This window comes from Nematolebias whitei, chromosome 6, assembly GCF_014905685.2.
Source record: "Nematolebias whitei isolate Nwh7 chromosome 6, NemWhi1, whole genome shotgun sequence".
NCBI classification, from domain to species: domain Eukaryota; kingdom Metazoa; phylum Chordata; class Actinopteri; order Cyprinodontiformes; family Rivulidae; genus Nematolebias; species Nematolebias whitei.
Genome location: NC_056503.1, coordinates 24,011,047 through 24,031,945, shown reverse-complemented (window position 1 = coordinate 24,031,945; position 20,899 = coordinate 24,011,047). Strand labels below are relative to the sequence as shown.

Sequence of the window (20,899 nt, the reverse complement as noted above, 5' to 3'; positions counted from 1 at the left end):
ATACTTTCCAAAAAATTTGGAATATCGTGGAAAAGTTGTTTAACGTACATAATTCCATTCAAAAAGTTTATCTTTAATAGATGATAGATTCAGGGCCCACAATTTAAACAATTTCAAGTATTTACTGTATTTGTTTATTTTTACATAATTTAATAAACTACAGACACTTTAATCCTGGACTGCAGTGCAACTCACATGACTGACCACTGAAAGCAAATCAAACACACACTACACACATTTAAATACAGCCCCAAAATGACAGTGGGTTCAGGTCAGAAAATGTGCCAGACACACGTCACTTCTCCTGAATGATCATTGCAAAAGTATCACACACTTAAAGTTGCACGGAAAAAAGTTACCAGCTGTCATGCTACATTAGCACTTTCAGGTAAAATAACAGGTACTGGTAAATCCCCAGGTTCAAACACTACACTAACTTATTCTCTTCAGTTTACAGCACCAACACCAAACAATGGTTGATATACACAATGAAGGAATAAATATGACACATTTAGATGCACATTTAGCATTTTGCCCAACATGGACTGAATTAGAAAATCAGAAAGATACCTTGTTTGTATTTGCAAATAATGTTTTAAGTGAAAAAGTAAATCTATTTGTTGCAATGTTTCTTCGGCCAAGTTAATCACACTGTAAGGCCTTAACTCATAATCCTTTGCTCCTGTACTCATTTGGTGTACCTCAAAATACACTCACCTCTGTAGTTTACAACTTGAACATTTGTGCATCAGATTGAGTCTCTTGTGACAGCACAGCTTTAAACAGCCCAATGAGTGAAGTGTCCTCTCACAGCAAGCATCCACAGTGCTGAGCTGTCACTGGCTGGCCAGCTGGAGGCTTAAACAACGCAACAATGTTGTTCAACTCATGAAGCCCTGTTTGTGCCTGATGTTGTTTGTCCAATAAAAATGAAAGTAAAATTATTATATGGCTTGCAGCTCTTCTTACTGACAACCTCTTAAAAAATAAAGCACATTCAGACACCTTAACTGGCATACAAAGCCATGCATTTGTCAATTTTTTTTCTCACTCGCTCTTGTGCAAGACAGACACCTTTTCTTCCCTCTCCTGTTCTACAGATTTTTTTGTGCATCGGAGCTCCTATTTTACACATCTTCCAAAACAAAAACTACTGTCATAGATCTGGTCAACTGGACTTTCAATGCAATCGACAAAATCTTTTCAATAAAGCAACAGGGTCCTGGAGAGCCCTCATGTCCCGCTGAGACTCATGCTGCTGGATACGCCATGGATGTGGGCGCTGATGTGTCTTTCTGTTCTGTCTCAGAAGACGCCAAATACATATATAATTGGATTTATGATAACAGGTTCCTTGCTTTTAGAAATCGTCTGGCTCTTGGTCTATCAACATACAAAGACGACAGCTGCAACTAATTTGGCCCTCGTCAGGCTGCCTGCCTTGTGAAGGTTTAGTTCGTGCTTCAAGGACTCAAAATCAGCTGATTTACGAGCTAAACCATAAGATGGAAGCAATTTGTGAGAATCGCAGGCCACCTGTGGCTTCTGAGACCCGCCAGCATGTTGGAAACAACCTTAGAGGAGGCTTGTAGGCACGGACCAGTGGAATGTCCACTAATCTGGCCATTTTGGATCTTGAAAGTACCAGCAGGACTTAAGGCTGACAAGAAAATTCAGTCTGCCTGAAAAAAGTCAACAATTGTGACTTATCTGAATCTGAATCTCCCAGTTGGCTTCGAAAACAGGACGACTTATCAAATTTATCCTGGGAAATGTGTAAACTAAGGAAAAGCTTCAACAATCGCAACACCCCACTCCACCCCCGCCCGAGAACTTCTGTGGAGGCTTATCAGAACTGTATCGGCTGACCAACATCTTATCGGGACTTTGGTCTATCTGGAATTTTTCATGGACAAATCTCAACGCCTTGCCATCAAATTGACATGTAATGTGTTTATAAATGTGCTTGCTGGCAGAGTTTTTTGATGTCTTAAATCGTGTCCTGATAGGACAAGGTGTGAAGAGATCTTTTTTGTAATGCCACTATACTCTCCTTATGGTTTTTCTCCCCCTTTTCTATCTAAAAAGCATATTTTGAAAAGGATAAGAGCTCCAGTAACAGCAGCAACGTGCACTCCGCCCATCTTTCGGATAACTGTACGAACATAATTTCACTGTATTTTGGTACAATGATAATAAATCTTATTTTGATTCTGATTCAGACATGCAGGACTGGGTGGAGAAGCAAATGGATTGACACTGAGACTAGGTCCACTATGCAGCACAGTAGGATAAATCCCCACGATACCTTCAGGAGAAAAAGAAAGTAAGTGTGAAAAAGAAATAGAACAGGAAAGCTGCCTTACCTTATTCTTTCTGCTGCACTGTCAGACCTGCAGAAAATATAGACAGCTTAGTAATTTTAACTATAATCACTGCGTGAATATTAACACAACTGATTACTGACACCAGTTGAAATACATTTTCCATACTAAGCGTTCTTTAAATCAATGATTTTTCTTGTATCTGCAAAAAAGTTACGCCTTTCACTGCCTCCAATGGTAAATTAAGGTAAAGATTATCTTTCCAATTATTTCTGAAAATTTTTAATTAAAATCTACTGATTTATGATATATTTTGCTAAAGCTACAGACAAACAAACTGTTAGCATTACTGACATCAGTAGTTAATACCAAAGTTATACAAAAAATGTTGCCTGATGTTAAGTGCTTATGTGTTGCAGATGACAGTGAGCTAGTTAAAGATATGTTTGTGTTTGCCATTGCGGCAGTCCTACTGAATGGGGTTGAATAGAAAAGTTAATTAGATTTAGATGTACATTCAGTGATCACTTTGAGTTTCATTAAAAAATTACAGTGGTTCATGAAATATTTTGCTTATGCTACAAAAACACACCCATATACGCTGTAGGGGTGCACCGATTGCAGTTTTCTGGCCAATCACCGATTTTTAAAAAGTCTGACCTGCCGATTCCGATTTTGGCCGATACCGATTTTGTTTTATAAGCGACACTGTCAGGTGTTATAAGGTCACAATGTACCTTCAATTTTCCAATATTATTTTATTGAAAAACATACCCTTGACCATTGTCCCAGAAACAATCCAAACTTGTTTTAACTGGTCTTGAGGTAGTGCTCTGAAATATAAATGAAGTTCAGACAATTGTTGTTAAAACTAAATAAATGAATAAAATTGGTTTCTCATGCAAGTATCAGCCGATTTCCAATTTCCCAAAATTAAGGAAATCGGAGCCGATAAATCGGCTGGCCGATAAATCGGTGCACCCCTAATACGCAGACATAGACAAAGGCAACATTGCTTTCATACCTATTTCAGCAGGTGATAAAAAGTATGCCACATTTAAATGTTCAAATAACCAACTTAAAAAAAGATATATGTTTGATAGGAAGGTCCATGAATTATATCCATGAAAGTGGTGTATATACAGTAGGTGGTCACCAGTATTTTTCTCTTTCAAATAGAAGTTTTGACACATTTCACTGGTCAAGATTCTCAGTCATCCAGGGCATGGTAAATCCAAAAAAGGTCAAAAACAAAACAACTGGACTTTATTTGTAACTGAAGATGTTTTGCTTCTCATCCGAGGAGCTTTCGCCTGATATGCAGCAACTTTCACACCTATCAAGAATTTCAACCTTGTGACCAGAGTGGCCCCTCTGTGGGTGGGACTACAAAGACCCTAACAATTTTCTATTGTGAGGATTGAGAGGTAAATCTGGATGTGTCAACCTGCATTATGTAAGCTTACAGAACACCACAGCTTTATAACTTAAATCCCATACTCCTTGTTTCTTTGAATTGAGAAAGCTCCTCAGATGAGAAACGAAACGTCTTCAGTTACAAATAAAGTCCAGTTGTTTTGTTTGTGCCATTTTTTTTTTGATTTTGACACATTTATATTGTTAGTTTTCTCAGAGTGTGATTAACTTGAACCCCAGAAGACTCAAGAGACTGAATGTAAACAATAACAATTACTTTATTTACAATATTTCCTACATTTACAGGCTGGACTTGGGAGAAAACTGGTAAACATCTTCGGAAGCAGAATGAAGATGGTGTTTTATTTAAGACAGACGATCTTCTGGAAGGTTTGCGTATAAACAGAGGAGGCTTAAGCCCCCAGTATACTGCCGCGTACATCCATACGCAGAGGTACGCATGTACAGCATACCCTCCGTGCAAAGCTCAAATTTTTACGACCGCATACGCGTACGCGGTGTCGCACAATAAACTGCCCAGCGACGAACTGTTTTGTATGCGACACCAATGTATTAAATTCCCCTTCTTCATCCCTGATCTGGCCTTTTCTTTTGTTTTTTTGCCAAGAGGCAGTGATCTCTTCCTCCTCTGTTGATGCCATGACTGAAATGGTGAGAAATGAAGGAATTTGCCACGAGCGAATTAAACTCAGGTGCAGCGTGGCTGCGGGAGGGTCTGGAGATTTCCTGGTGGGCTGGTCTGATGTGTGGGCTGCAGAGCCAGCGCTCTCTGTTTTTTTTATTTTTTTTATTTTTTAGATAATTTTATTAACAACATATAAACACTGAACACCGCTGCGGTGGAGGCTGCCAGCGCTCGCTTTTTTTTCTTTTTTCCGACCTGTCAATCAATCCAGTAGGCGTGTCAGCAAATGACCAATCGGCGACCTCAATTTGTCCCGAAGGTAAACGCCCCTTGTCTGTGAAGCTGCTCTGCAGCTGCTTGGGGTGTACGCTGGAGTATCATGTCTGAACCCTCTGCGTACAGTACACGCGTACGTACGCGTGAACGGACATACGCAGAAGTATACTAGAGCCTTTACTCTTGTTGTAGGTGTTCAGGTTTAGAGATGAGGGAAGATTTCAGGTTCCATGAAGGTGAATATGGTAAGTGAGGTTCACAGGTTTGTGTAAGAGAGTGGCAAAGGTAAGCAAGAGATCATTCCAGTTGGATCTCCCTATGAAGAGGATTGGTTTTAGGGTGAAGGTCCAAGGCAGACTCAGTCAAGTAAGTAAGGAAGTAGGTAAGGTAAGAAGTAAGGAAAGAGGAGGAGATCTCAGTTTTGGGGAATGTGCCTGGCTTTCAAGCCCATGGCCTCCTCGCTGCTGCCTCGCTCCTCTCCACCACCTCACTACCCTCCGCTCCCCTGCTCCCCTCCTGAGTTTCACAATTGGTCACCAGAGGAGGATCCAGAGTCAGATAATGAGCTATGGTTTGACTCCGGTCCTGGCTCACACTGACACCACAGGAGGGACTGATGGTAAAACCAGACCAGACTTGCCGACCTCCAGCTCCTCCCTCCACCAGAGTCTTCCCAGACGCAGCTGGGGGAGTGGTAGAAATTTTTTTATGGGCATGGGGGGCAGCCAAGCCCTTGCTGTCTGGGAGAGCAGTCGAGATCAAACAAGCCGACAAAATAGCTGAGTTCTGAGCAGTCGATTCCATGACAAACGTTTCCATCCGCTCCTCTCCGTGGGTGTCAGGGGCGACGACCATGTTTCTTCATGCCTCTCCGTGGGATGACAACGTTTTTCTTCCGTACCTTTCTGTGGGTGAAAGGAATGATGATCCACTTCCTCCACGCCTCTCTGTGGGTGTCGGGGGTGACGGCTGCCATTCTGCAACTCCTGCTACAGTTCTCCTGGGCTCATACTCTGCAACAGTCCTTTTGTCATCTCTTGTGGGTCCCAAGCCTGCTGCAGAGTCACTGTTTTCACCAACTTCTGTAGAGTCAGTGGTATCATCTCCAGTCACAGATTTGCTGGTCCCATTTCCAGCTGCAGCCCTCAACACCGGTTTGCCTGGTGTGGCTCTCATCGCTGGTTCACTTGCAAGAGATCTCATCAGTGGTTCACCTGCAGTCTCTTCAGCAGTCTCTCTGCCTGCCAGTCTCTCTTGCCGTAGTCTCTCCAGCAACCTCTCAGCCTACCACCGCAGTCTCTCCAGTGGTCTCACTGCCTGCCGCCACAACATCCCCGGTGGTCTCCTTATCTTTCTTCAGCATGAGTCAGAGAGGTTCCAGGTAGACATCACTCATGCCCAAAAATGGATGGTCTTCTGGCCGCTCACTAGAACTCTTGTTTAATTCTGAACGGTCTCCCGGCCGGCCACCTGAATGTCTGTCCCATACTGGAGAGTCTCCTGACCATCCATCTTCACTCTGGGGGTTGGAGTTCTTTGTCCCCTTTGTACAGTGCCTTGCGAAAGTATTCGGCCCCCTTGAACTTTTCAACCTTTTGCCACATTTCAGGCTTCAAACATAAAAATATAGAATTAATTTTTTTTGTGAAGAATCAACAACAAATGGGACACAATTGTGAAGTGGAATGAAATTTGTTAGATGTGTCAAACTTTTTTAACAAATAAAAAACTGAAAAGTGGGGAATGCAATATTATTCGGCCCCCTTGCGTTAATACTTTGTAGTGCCGCCTTTTGCTGCAATTACAGCTATAAGTCTCTTGGGGTATGTCTCTATCAGTTTTGCACATGGAGACACTGAAATGTTTCCCCATTCTTCCTGCAAAACAGCTCAAGCTCAGTGAGGTTGGATGGACAGTGTTTGTGAACAGCAGTCTTCAGCTCTTTCCACAGATTCTCGATTGGATTCAGGTCTGGACGTTGACTTGGCCATTCCAACACTTGGACACGTTTATTTGTGAACCATTCCATTGTAGATTTGGCTTTATGTTTTGGATCATTGTCTTGTTGGAAGATAAATCTCCGTCTCAGTCTCAGGTCTCTTGCAGACTCAAACAGGTTTTCTTCCAGAATGGTCCTGTATTTGGCCCATCCATCTTACCATCAATTGTGACCATCTTCCCTGCTGACGAAAAGCAGGCCCAAACCATGATGCTGCCACCAAAATGTTTAACAGTGGGGATGGTGTGTTCAGGGTGATAAGCTGTGTTGCTTTTACGCCAAACATATCGTTTTGCATTGTGGCCAAACAGTTTGATTTATGTTTCATCTGAACAGAGCATATTCTTCCACGTGTTTGGTGTGTCTCCCAGGTGGCTTGTGGCAAACTTTAAACACCACTTTTTATGGATATCTTTGAGAAATGGCTTTCTTCTTGCCACTCTTCCATAAAGGTTTTCGCAAGTCACTGTATATTTGATTTTTCCAGGTTTTTACCCGCCAATCTTTTTTGCCTCTTTGATCCTGGTATGTCTCTTTGCCCTCCATTCTTCCACCCAAGTTGTGTGGTGGTTTTCTTTGGGGATGTTGGGTGCCATCCCTGGAGGAATTTGTTGTGTCCTCCTGCACTCCCCTATGCTTTCTCTTCTTTGTGTTCTGCTCCTGTCACACCTGTCTTGAATCCCAGTCACTGCAGGTGTTTCTCACTTTGTCTCATTAGTCCTGTTTAAAGTCCGTCTTTTCACTCCTTTTGTGTCCGGGCATTATCTACTTAGGCTTCATGGTGCCGTGTCTGCTCCACCTGCCTTTTCCTAAAGTAAGTTTTATTTACTGTCCCGTCAGCACTTTGTTTTTGTTATTTGCAAAAATAAAAGTTATTATTATTTTTACCCCCAAGTTCTCCTGTCTTCCTGCATGTGGGTTCAACATTAAGCATAATAATGTTACCTTCCTAAATCTGAGTATTATTTTAAATTCCTCCCTCAGTACTTTTCTATGAATTACTCTCTTCATCCAAACTATTTTCCTCTAATTCTCATTTACTTCCTTGACTATCTGAAACCCTCTCATCTTCCTTCATATTTCTGCCGCTTTCTCGACTTTGCTCTATTCCTCTCCTTTCATGTGTCCAATCCTCTAACAGCATGTCCTCCTTGTTTTCTCCTACCTGATTTACCATTCTGACCCAGTTACATTCCAGCTGCCAACTGTCCAGTCTCACATCCACAAATATCCGTCCTTTCCTTGGCCACGATATGTTTGCTTCTTCATCTCAAACCGGTTGTCTTCCAGAGCTCTTCTTCTTCTATTGTCCCATACCAGCTCAGGATGTAGTTTGGCTTTAGCCAGCGTCCACTCTGCATTATCTTAAATACAGCAAGGTGGTTCTTTAGAGAAATGAGCCACAGCTTACGAGATGAAAACTCCCCCCTGCCACTCAGGAGTTGCAAATAGTTCACGTGAAAACAGACAATACTGGAATCTCTACCAGTGCAATTTATCACTAAAACATTATAGAAAAGTAGTGATAAAATGTCACGTGCCTTAAACATACAACATAGTTGGAGTCGGAGATACTACACATCTATCTTTCCATTACAACTTGACACAGTGATGGCAGGTGTCACAGCGTTGGTTCACGACACCCAGATCTTATGCTGAGTCATTATCACTGATGACTCACATTACGCTCACTTCACAAAGTCACAATGTGATATTACGTAATGTTGCCTGCAGTTACAGTGGAGGAGTTGCACTTAGCAACAGCATCACATGCAAAAACACGACAACAGATGAGCAAACTTACACTCAACTGCGTTTCATCACTCTGTCTTCCAAAGCTTCCATTGATGGAATAAATGTCTGGCACATGGGACTGAAGATACCAGCTAGAGGCAGATAATAACTAACAGCGTGCTCAGTTCACCACAAAACACAGCTGCCCACAGCACACTGAGTGAACTGCAGCACATTTTATTAACATACAAATGCAGTGAGAGTGAGAGAGACAGAGAGAGAGAGAGAGAGAGAGAGAGAAAGACAGAGTGACAGAGAGAGGGGGAAGAAACGGGACTGACTAACAGGATGATAGTGGTACAGGTGAAGATTTGGGAGAAGCAGCTTTCATGCAGACATGCAGCTGGTTTTACCTGCATAGGAGACATGACATTCCGTGCCCTCTAAAGCCAGATACAGAACGCTGCTCTCCCCACAGCTGCTGCAGATGCCCCTCAATAGCTAACACCGGAGTAGCAATAAGAACGGCAGAAAGAAATCCCATAGGTTTGACAGGTACTATTTCTAATTTGAGCAAGGAGACACAGCCAAAAGACTCAGCGGGAGGGAGAACCAGAGAGAGGAGGGGAAGATACAGGAGGAAGAATGGAGGAGTAGAGCACATCGTGAATGGACAGAGTAATATGGCTAAATGGGTAGTTACAAGCGAGACATACGGCATCCTGTACAGCTTGTTTGATATTTTCTGCCTTTTCTGTATGTTTTTAATAAACTTTCTGTTGATAACATGTAAATCCAATCATTTTTAGAAAGTTGAACCAATTGTTCTAATTAAAAAAAAAATTGGGTTGGCTTGTTGGTGAATATTTGCTAACAAGCAACATTTTTAAAAGGTTTAATATATATAGACAAGTGGCATTAAGTTTATTGCTGCCTAATTTTAATTTATTTATTTTTTCATTTACCCTTTATTTATCCAAGTAGTCTCATCGAGCCACAGGAACTCATTTTCAAGAGAGACCTGTTTAGGGAACAGATGGTGGGGGTTAAGGGCCTTGCTCAGGGGCCCAGAGTGGGGCGAATGAGGGTGGAGGCAGGTGTGGCTGTTCCACCTTTTCCACCCACATTTTGATGTTGACGGTACCGGGAGGTGAACATTCGACTTTCCGATCACAAGCCCATCTTCTAACCTCTGCGCCACCACTGCCCCTAATTAAAAATAAATAAATAAAAATGTTTAGATAAATATGTATATATATATTTTTTCACTTTTTCTCTCATCGCTTTACAAAATATAAACAAATCTAGAGGCCAATACAAGAAACACATTAAAATGAAATTTGCAGCTGCCCATATGAACAAACAAAATGTCTTCTGGAAAAAAATATTTATGGTCAGATTAGACATATATTAAGCTATTTAACCACGAGGACACGAAGTATATTTAGAGAAGTCCATCCATCCATCCATCCATTACCTTAACCCGTTTATTCCATTTTGGGTCACGGGGTCGCTGGTGCCCATGTCCAGCAATCACTGTGCGAGGGGCGGGGTACACCCTGGACGGGTCGCAAGTCCATCACAGGGCCACATAGAGACAAACGAGACAAACAACCATTCACTCTCTCACTCACACCTAGGGACAATTTAGAGTTACCAATCAGCCTAACATGCATGTTTTTGGTCTGTGGGAGGAAACCGGAGCACCCGGAGAAAACCCACAGATGCACGGAGAGAACATGCAAACTCCACCCAGAAAGGCACCCGGACCGGGGTTTGAACCAAGGACCTGCTCACTGAGAGGCAGCAGCTCTACCAGTTGCGCCACCGTGCTGCCATTTAGAGAAGTCACTTTTGGTAATCATATTTTGAACCCAAAGTTGAATAAAATGAAGCCAGGAAAAAAAAACAAAAAACCTGGTAATAAAGGTACAAAGTAAATAGAGGGTGTGCAGGAGACAGAGCTGGGTGAGTATACCATTACTGTGAATAGATTTTGCTGACATCGTAGCTATTTATCCTACAGTGTTTCTTGGCGTTTTACAGACACTAAGAGAAGGGCCAAAAAGTCCAGGACCAGGCTGACAATGGAGGTATCCAGGTAAGTTCAAGTTCAAGTTGGTTTTATTGTATTCGCATCACATGTGGTACATAAAGTGGAATGAAATTGTATACACAGGGTCCCATTTACATCCAACAATAGCAAAATTATAAATTGTAAAAGAAACTGTAATAAGGATCAGAATACCGGTAAGTAGGTCAGTAACTAGCTGGAGAGTGAAAAAAGTAAGTGGTCTCAATCATCCAGGTAAATAAATCACAAAAAAGTAAAATCATGTCATCTGGACAGTTTCTTTTTTGGAAGAAAATGTTCTATCCTGCATCCAAAGGACTTCATCAGTCTGAGGCCTGCCAACAGGATCTGTAAGTAAGTATCACCTTGCCGACGTGTTTCAAACAGGTCTGCTGTTGAGTTCCCAGGCAGCATGGCTTTACACATGCAAAATGGAGGACTTTCAGTCTAAAACAACCGATCATCAGTTTTTTTTCATTCAACCTTTATTTATACAGGTTAACCCCATTGAGCCTCAGGGACTCATTTACAAGAGAGACCTGATTTTAACAAAGAGTGATGACATCAGAGGACAACAAAGACAACAGAAGACCATCATAAAAGATGCATACAAATTGAGATTTATTTATTTTTTTTTTTTTTTTTAACAAGTGAAAATAAAATGGTATTTAAAAGAAAATGTAACAAAAAACAGCTAGGTTGTAAGGCAATGTAGAATACTAAAAACATGAACATGTCTGCATTGGTTTTTGACAGGAACTTAACAGATGTTTGAAGCCACTTAGAGAGGTCAAGGTCGAGAGCTTCAGATATTTTTGTAAGATATTCCAAGAAACTGGAGTGGAGTAGGAGAAGGCCCTTTTGACTAGTTCAGTTCTCACTGAGGGAACACTGCAGGTAATAATGTCCTGAGAGCGCACGCTGTAGCTGCACTCACACACTGACATGTAGGAGGAGATGTATGAAGGCAGCAGACCAAGAAGTGAAGTTAAATATGAATATTTTATGTGTATGCATGAGAGGGAGGCAGGTAGAAATGTGAGGCTACAAGGATCAGAGGTCACAAAGGTGCAGGACTTCAAATACTGTACTTTAAATCGACAGTTCAGGAAAACAGGAAAATAGGGAGTGTGGCAAAGAGGTGAAAAAAATTTCAAGCAGGATGGAGATATATAGAAACATTTTTGAAGTTATTTGTGACAAAAAAGTGGCAGTAAAGATCAAAATAAAGATGTACTAGAGAGTGGTGAGACCAGCTATAGTGTTTGGGTTGAAGACAGTGGCATTGACAAAACAGTATTAGATAGAACAATAATAGAATGAAATAGAAACAGCCTTTATTGTCCCACTGATGGAAAATTCAAGTGTAACAGCAGCAACAGATAAAACCATTTACACAAAAAGTTCCTAAATGTTAAAAGCAATATATAAAGAAATAAGATAAACAATATCAATAATAATAATCAATTTCAATTTGACTCATAATGTTTGGAAATGGGGCAGCACGGTGGCGCAACTGGAAGAGCTGCTGCCTCTCAGTGAGCAGGTCCTTGGTTCAAACCCTGGTCCAGGGGCCTTTCTGGGTGGAGTTTGCATGTTCTCTCCGTGCATGCGTGGGTTTTCTCCGGGTGCTCCGGTTTCCTCCCACAGACCAAAAACATGCATGTTAGGCTGATTGGTAACTCTAAATTGTCCCTAGGTGTGAGTGAGAGAGTGAATGGTTGTTTGTCTCGTTTGTCTCTATGTGGCCCTGTGATGGACTTGCGACCCATCCAGGGTGTACTCCGCCCCTCGCACAGTGATTGCTGGACATGGGCACCAGCGACCCCCGTGACCCAAAATGGAATAAACGGGTAAAGATAATGGATGGATGGATGGGATGTTTGGAAATGAATCACGAATATAACTGAGGCACTGTGACACCTTACAGCTACGGTGATGAACCAAAAGTCACATGATCAGTCGAAGTTTGCACAAATGAAGTGGTAATCAAATCCATCCACTGAAAAACACACTGCATACTGTATAGTGTTATTCAACATTTTTATCTGGGTTATGCACATGTTCATTTAAACACTAGATGGCGCTATATGACATTTTCTATGCAAAAGGTTTAAGCTACTTTAATAAGAAAATGATCACTGATATGCAAATTAATAAGAGTAAACAAATGAAAGCATGTTAGCTAGAAAACCAGAACCTATGTAATAAAATTATATCTAAAACAAATATAAAGCAGACTTTCATGTTTAGATATTTAAAACCAATTGTACTTATTTAAATGGACACTTTTCTTTTTGATTTATTTAGTTTACATTAAATAAGATAACGGACACCTTGCAAATTCCTTTTGAATAAAAGAAACAACTTCCCTATTTCAATATTCTGCTGTCAATCACATCCAAAGTTTGACATTTTAGAACAAAATCATTCTGTTGGGAATGGTTTCCATTATTTCAGTCACATTTCAGGATGTTGTGCTCCATTTTCTGAACAGCAACAGGTGGTAAAATGCCTTTTAGACTATTACTTTAAAAATGATAATTGTGAGAAGCTAAGATTATCCCATTAAAGTTCAAATGCATTCTTCTAGAAACAAAAAAGTTGTCCGAAGTTTTTTTTAAAGTTGCCTGTAAAAATATTTTTTATAGAATTACAGTCAAGCCAAGTTAACACATTTGTTTCAAACTATAACTGTGTAGCCGACTTAAAAAAAGATTTACTTTTAAAACTAAGTAGTTATTTTTTTTTTTTTGCCAGCAGCTTTTTTGTCAAGTTTCACGTCACATCCATCATTTATCTTAACCCACTTCTTCCTTCCCGAGTCACTGGTGTCCATGTCTAGCTATCATTGTGTGAGAGGCGGGGGACACCATGGACAGGTCACAAGTCCATTCAGGGCCACAGTTTTGCATCACAAGAAATATTTAAAAACGTTGTCTTTGCTTGAGCCTTATGCTGTCATAAGACTAAAGTGTCTGCATGCCCACAAGAAGATCACTGGGGAGAAGGTATGCTGTGAATAAACACTCTTATTCTGATGTTATGCAAGTGTTCAAGCTTGTACACCTGTCCTTTTAAGTATGATCCTTTTAAAACGGCAAGAACAGGAAGTTAACATGACACGGGCCATCAGTGAATTATTCATTACTTAAATAAATGCAGAACCATAAAACATTTATTTTAAACAGACAGTTCAGCTGAGCTGACAGTTTCCAAATGTAACCTAATTATGATCCCAACAGATGTGCTTGTTTTAAAATGTCTCAACATCTTAGGTCAAGTTCAAGTATCTTTATTGTCAGTCACATCATGTGTGGTACATGAGGTGAAATGAAATTGTGTACTCAAGCAAGGTTCCAGTTACACCCAAAAATAGCAAAAAAAGTATAAACCCCCCCCCCCCCCCCAATATATAAGGATCTAAGATATACATTAAGACATATGCTAAACCTATGCTAAAAGTTACACTAAAAGATCTAAGAAATACTCTAAAACACAAAAAAATGTAAATAATACGTTGTAGGAAGCAGCTTCCCGAATATGAATCTGTGGTGAGCAGATGGGAATGAATGCATACAGCAGCACGGAAAATTATTAGCAACAATATCTTTAGTCTATATATATCCATATATATATATATAGTCTAATATATATATATATATATATATATATATATATATATTGGGAAGTGGTGGCGTAGAGGTTAGAAGATGGGCCTGTGATTGGAAAGTCGCAGGTTCAACTCCCGGTACGGTCAAAATGTGGGTGGAAAAGATAGAACACCCATACCTGCCTCCACCCTCATTAGTTCCATCATGGCCCCCTGAGCAAAGCCCTTAACCCCCTTCTGCTCCCTAAAAAACAGGTCTCTCTTGAAAATGAGTTCTCGTGGCTCAATGAGACTACCTGGATAAATAAAGGGTAAATTTATATATATATATATATATACATATATATATTTATTTTCTCTCTGTCGTGTTGTATACCTGCCTCAAACATACACAAGTTTGTAATTCTATCCTTATTAAGAGAGTATATGGACTTCTTGCCATGCTTGTAGCCTAACTCTTTCCTCATGTCATCAATGACCTCAACTCAACACACCTTAGTCCTAAACCTGACCTCAACTCAACACACCTTAGTCCTAAACCTAACCTCTAACTGTAGTAGGAATGGTTTTTAAAGAAACTTTGTATCATGACCAGGAACGCGATTTTACCAGAAAAGGTCCAAAAAAGGTCATTAAAACCAGGTACACACACACTTATAAAACAAAAAACAAAAACAAAAAAAGAAGCGAATAGCAGGTAATGGATTGGAGTGGCCTGGAAAACTGCAAATGAAACAAACACGTTAGTCAATTTGAATAACAATGTTTGCGTTAGGTCCTGTTTATACGAGAGTTATCTCTGGAAACTTTAGGGTTCAATTCAATTTCAATTCAGTTTATTTATATAGCGCCAAGTCACAACATAAGTCATCTCAGTGCACTGAACAGAAACATTGTTTAAGGGTCAATGTTTACTTTCATAAATCAATAAAAAAAAAACATGTTTACAAGTAGTTGCTGTAGTTTTCATGCCAGGCAGTGTTGCCAGATGAGAAAAGAAAAAACACCGTACCATTGTTTTAAAATGATTGTATTTTAAACTAAACCATCATATATTGAGTGAGGTATGCTTTCTAGAGGTACTGTAATTTTAAGGAGATTTGAAACTAAGGAGGGCAGACCGAACATGGGGACTTGAAAATCAAACAAAAACTGATCTTACAATAAAATCAGAAAGATTTCGTGGCAGCAGAACTTCTTCCAAAACTGCAAAAATCTCTCTACAAAAATGCTCAGAAACTCAGAATCACATGGGGAAGAAATCATAATGTGTAGTACAAAGAACAGTGCAGAAACTAAATGAAACACCTGGGGAAGGAACAACTGAGAACAGGTGACAGTGGGTGCGGCAGGAGCAGCACTGAGACACACAAGGACAACACCCAGGAATAAAGAAACTCGGGAAGTACCAACAAGATTCTACATATAAGAACGCAAAAAGGATTATTGAAAGATGAAGTATGTTTTGTTCATGTGCACAGAATTTTTTTTTTTACAAGTATCACACCAGAATTACTTTCTGATTAAATAGAGCTTGGATACAAAGTTTGACAAATCGCCACAGGAAATTGCAGTGAGTAATTTTTATTTGTATTTTTACAGATGTGACTGCTATTTCTGTCCTCCAACAGAAAATGTTGAACAGTAGAGATGCCATTTTCTGCATTTTGATGTACAAAGTATTTTAACGGGTTGTTATGCATCAACATTTATCTACATTTGTAAACGCTTAATAAAATTACTATTTTGGAGCAGAACAGCAGGTTGTGTGCAGCAGCTCTGATTCTGTCAGGTGTCCTAACCCCCCTCCTCCCTCCGCTCACTTCACGGTTCTGAGCTGAACGCTCCTGCTCCAGTCTCGTGGCACCGTTTGAAGCACCTGAAGAATCCAGTTCTCTGTTGTCCAACTAAGGACATCCATCCATCCATCCATCCATCCATCCATCCATCCATCCATCCATCCATCCATCCATCCATCCATCCATCCATCCATCCATCCCTTTTTAATTAAAGTAAATTGGAATGTCTTTTTGACATTTTGATTGTTGTTATTTTGACAAATTAGCACCGTTGTTTTGAAATGTGACGAATAATGTGAATAACACATCAAACATTTCTCTCTTTGTATTTTTAATTGATTTTTTACAGTAAGCTTTTTGTAATTTATTATGTCTGAAATGTAGCAGGAGTTCAGACACCTGCTGATGTGCGCGCGCTAGAACTGTCTGGAGACGTTTCTGTGTGTAACGTGCACTGTCCACTTATTCTGTTGAATAAATTATCGTTTCTGTTTTGGGTGTCAGAGAGGAGGGGAGAGGGGGTGTTTTTCAGTGTGCAGTCCCACTGAGTACGGACAATATTTGGAGAGGAGGAGAAGAGAAGAACTCTGCGCAGAATCTCTGTGTGTAAATGTGACATTCTGTCCCTCCGTCCTCACCTCTCCCACCTAGAGGTTCCTCTCCAGCTCCTCGAAGGAGCGTGTAGCACCGCACGTGCTGCAGCTGGAGCATCCACAGACTGGGTCCGCCGGGCTAAAGGCAACGTCTCCTTTCGTTGTATTTTTAAATAAATAATCAAAATAAAAATGCACGATGACTTTGAACTTTTAGGGGCGGAGCTGCCGGATCCGAGGAAAGAGTTGCCGGAACAGAATGGGTCAAAATGACAGAGTTCCCGGATCTTGTTCCGGCAGGATCCGGCTCAAATTAACCACTGCATCCCACCACTGATAGGCTCTGTTAACCGTAGGTCTGCTGTAATTATTTTGCTGGAGAATCATCTGAAACACACACACAGCATGCTTTACTAAATTATATTTAATCGACATTTACCTGTACGTACTTTTACGCTTGGCTCCCACTATATAGCAGATTAGCATTAGTTTACCATCACACACAGTTTAACTCACATCTTTATGGCTTCCCACGCTCTCCTGTACTTCTCCAGAATCTTTTGCCTCGCTGCCCACAACCTTTTCTGGGTCTCTTCTTTTTGACGTTTGACAAAAAGTCGCAGACTGAGCAGAATGTTCATCAAAGCTACAAGATCCTCCATTTTTGTTGCGTATTTTTTCAGGATCTTTTTCTAATATGTTTAGTGGTGGATAGTAAATAGCCTAATGGAGCACTACCGCCACCAGCTGGTAAGAGGCATTGGATTCCGGACCTGCCCACTAGAACTGGTACTGAAATTTATATGGAAAAGCGACATGTGCCAAGCTGAACCGAGTTGAGCCGAGTCGAACCGTTCTGAGCCGTCCCTATGGAGAATGAGCATTAGCTACAGCATGAGGCGAGGAAAAGCCAGGCCAGGGTGCAGCGCACTGTGCAAGGTAGCTGAGAGTTACTGACTTCTTCAGGGGTTAATGAGGAGGCATCTGATGAGAAGGTCTGTAGGCAATCTATAATCTTGACCTGGCTTATTTTCAATCCAAAAAATAAATCCAGCAGTGAAGAAAAACATTCTATATTTTGTCATTTCTGGAACTTGGTTTCCAACACAAATTGTTATGAGAAAATTTGTTTTCTTTGCCCAGAAATAAACAGACAGACATCAGACGCAACGCACCAGGACGGGGAAAATGAACGGAGCTGAAAGTGACTCACAAAGTAGCTGCTTTGTCAGAGCTGACAGAAGTGTTTTGGGGATCTCTCAAATGTTTGACTCCATTCTGTTGTACAAAACATCCTGCTCAAAACATTACACACAGGTGTCTCAGTAAAATAAATTATTTTTCTGAAAGACACATGATTTCATAATAATTGTCAAACAATAAATTAACATATTCTTGTTTTACACATGTCAATCAAATAAACAATCTCAATTAAGATATCCCCTCCCCACCACCAAAAAAAAAAAAGAGAGACTAAAATAAGAATAAGCATTTGTCAAACTGTAGCTGTCTAGGTGTCCAAAGACAGTGAAGGTGCAGAAACTACCAGACATTAGTCAGGTCAGAAGCAACTTTTCACTAAACCAGTTCAGGGTCCAGAAAACTCGTCCATCGTTAAACAGAGACAGAGTCCTCCGTGTTCGACTGTCACCCTCTTACAATGCTGTTATTGCAAGTATCATTCAACCTCCTGTGAATAGCAAGTGGCCATCAGGGAACTAACACTCAATTGTTAGGCTGACGGTCCTTCTCTCACATGTAAACAACTATTTTTGGCTGTCACCAGCAAACTGGTTGGTCCATATGAGAAGGTGCTATTTATAAGACCGAGTTTGTTGCAGCTCCTCTGACCAAAGAAGTATTTTAGATTAAAAAAAAAAAAAGTTTCACCAAAAAAGAATCCAACCAGAGGACCTGACTCAACCTTATTAGATTGGTCTATCTGGATTATTGAGCTTGCATCAGAACAGTTCAGGGTAGTTCTTATGCCCACCCAAAGATTCAGAGTTCATGGTCAGCAGAGTAGTGTTTCCTCATGCTACACACCTCTAACAAATGTTAATTGATCTAATAAGGCTAGGTGCAACCAACCCAGAATATCAACTAAAATGTATGTTGGAATCACTTAGCAGGATATGACAAACCAGAACACCACCACTAAGCAAGTAAGCCAGGAAAACATTTAAAGACTGTTCAAAATGAGTCAAAAACCTTGTGTTTCAAAATTACAAAATACAACAGTAATACATTTTTTTGCTCCTTAAACTGATTATTTTTTCACACATTGATGATGATAGCAGGAGCTTAAAGCAACATGAATGCATCAAGGTAAGGTGAAGGAAATGGAAAGAAATGAGAAGGCAGGGCCCAAACCAACCTGCTTTCACTGCCTTGCTCCTTCTCTCTGACCTGCAGCCACTTCTTCAGCAAGAAACGCTTGCGGCGAGGGGATGCACTGGGAGTGGAACAGCTTGACCAGGAAGACGGGGCGTCCTCATCGCTGGATGGAGTAATCTCAATAGAAGGCAACTGAAGGTACTCCTTGAAGCTAGAAGGGGATCTAGCTGTCAAGAGATTGCTGGTTTGCCGAACTCTCATCATCTCTTTTTCACTGGCTACGTTCCTCATGTGCCGCATCTTTAAGCGTTTGCGTTGAAGAGTAGGAGTTGAAGAGCTGGATCGCACGGTGCAGTCCGAAGCAGTGTTGCCATCTCCATCTGAATATGCTGGGACATCTTGTGGCATGCTCACCTGGAGTGAAGGAGGTTTTAGTGTGTCACTCATAACTTCTAGGATTTTTCTAAAATGCAGACAAAAAGCACAAAAAAAAAAAATCTTTGTCGAGATCTGCGTTGTTAGTTCTGGATCGTCAGTGTTGTTTTTTTATGCGGAAAAAAGGTTTGCATCATCAGGCACAAGCTCAGATTCTTTGAGTGTATTCATATAGCCCCCTGTTTAACTGCCAACCAACGATCAAAATAAGAGAAGCCAAGAAATCCAGATATCATTGACCTAACCAAGTCCTGCCACTGAGCTGTTGGTGAATATATATCAGTTTGGCGTCTAGCAGCCAGACTGTGAAGACCAGTCTTGTAGCAGTAAACCCATTCACTCTGGGTAGAGGAGAGCTAGATTAGATGACAAAAGGGGTTACTGTTCTGAAAGCAGCAGATGAAACATGCATAAGGCCTGTCAGGGAGTGTAACACAACTCCTTTGCTGGCCCTTCCCTGGGACTCGCAGGCCAAGTTACACACCCAAAAAACACGATAAAATTCTGATAATGCTACTGCCCAAGCAGTTTGAGCTATTATCTTAGCTGCTGGTGTTAAAGTTTAGGAGGAAGACACTGGATGTCAGCTCTAAAATATTGATGATGCTGATGTAAGACTGAGATATAATTTGCTGTCACCTAGTTCTCATTTCAGAGGTCCTAAAGCAAATGAAGACCTACCTGGTCACTTGGTTATGCTTGTCCTGGCAGCTGACTTCTGTCCTGTGCTCCTGTGTGGCATTGCCTCTGTGTGCAGTGAATGCCTACATGTTAGAGGGGAGGTGATAGTACTGCAAGGTATAGGCAAGGCTAGAATGATGATGATAACCACATCAAGCAGCAGCACACCCCCCCCCCCCCCCCCCACACACACACAATGACACAAATATACAAAACATTAGCTGGGCCATTAAATATAGAAACACATACAGACACAGGCAAACACCAACATAATAGGCCATGAGTGAAAAAGCTGATGTTCTAAATGCCCCTCCTAGGTTGATCAGTTCTTAACACGTTTCTTTCCTAATATGGTCCTAAAGATATCCATGACCTTTAAACTTTCTGTCAGAGACGAGAAATTCAGAGACAACATCTGATCTATGTGAATCACTGCCACTGTGTACATAAGATATTGAAGGGGAAATAACTGATTTATATGCTAAGGAATACTGGTACATCACAATAAAACATATTTCCAAATCAGAAAACCAAACAATGATATCAATTCAGCACACTGACATTGTTTGTCTGTTTGATGAGGAACACCCAATTTTTTTCTCTTATGAGGGCTGAGATCACACATTCTGTTTGCAGAGATACAATAGTCAAGTCAGCTGAAGCAAAATGAAACAAAGTAGATAAATGGATGAAACTACTGCAAAACATGCAGGGAGAATTGAATGAGCCTTGTAGTAAAACTAAAATAAGTAAAAACAAAATATAACAAACACAAGTTCTATGGTGAAAGTAATTTGTATTTGTCTCTGTGCCCAGTTATGATTTATATATGTTTATTTATTTATTTATTTAAAGAGGCGAATCACATTGAGAACACACAACTCTTTTGCAAGGGAGGCCTGGACCTGGAGCCAGCCTAACATGCATGTTTTTGGTCTGTGGGAGGAAACTGGAGTACCTGGAGAAAACCTA

At 40.7% G+C, this 20,899-nt stretch overlaps 1 protein-coding gene across 1 annotated transcript in view; it reads right to left on the bottom strand.

Annotated features, from left to right (window-relative positions):
* Positions 1–19,258, bottom strand: part of LOC119410565 (protein Aster-B) — a 132,161-nt gene extending 112,903 nt beyond the window's left edge. The window contains exon 1 of the mRNA XM_037677451.1: positions 18,852–19,258. Coding sequence (XP_037533379.1) covers positions 18,852–19,258 — 407 coding nt within the window. The remainder of the gene's footprint in view (positions 1–18,851) is intronic.
* Positions 19,259–20,899: the final 1,641 nt, after the last annotated feature.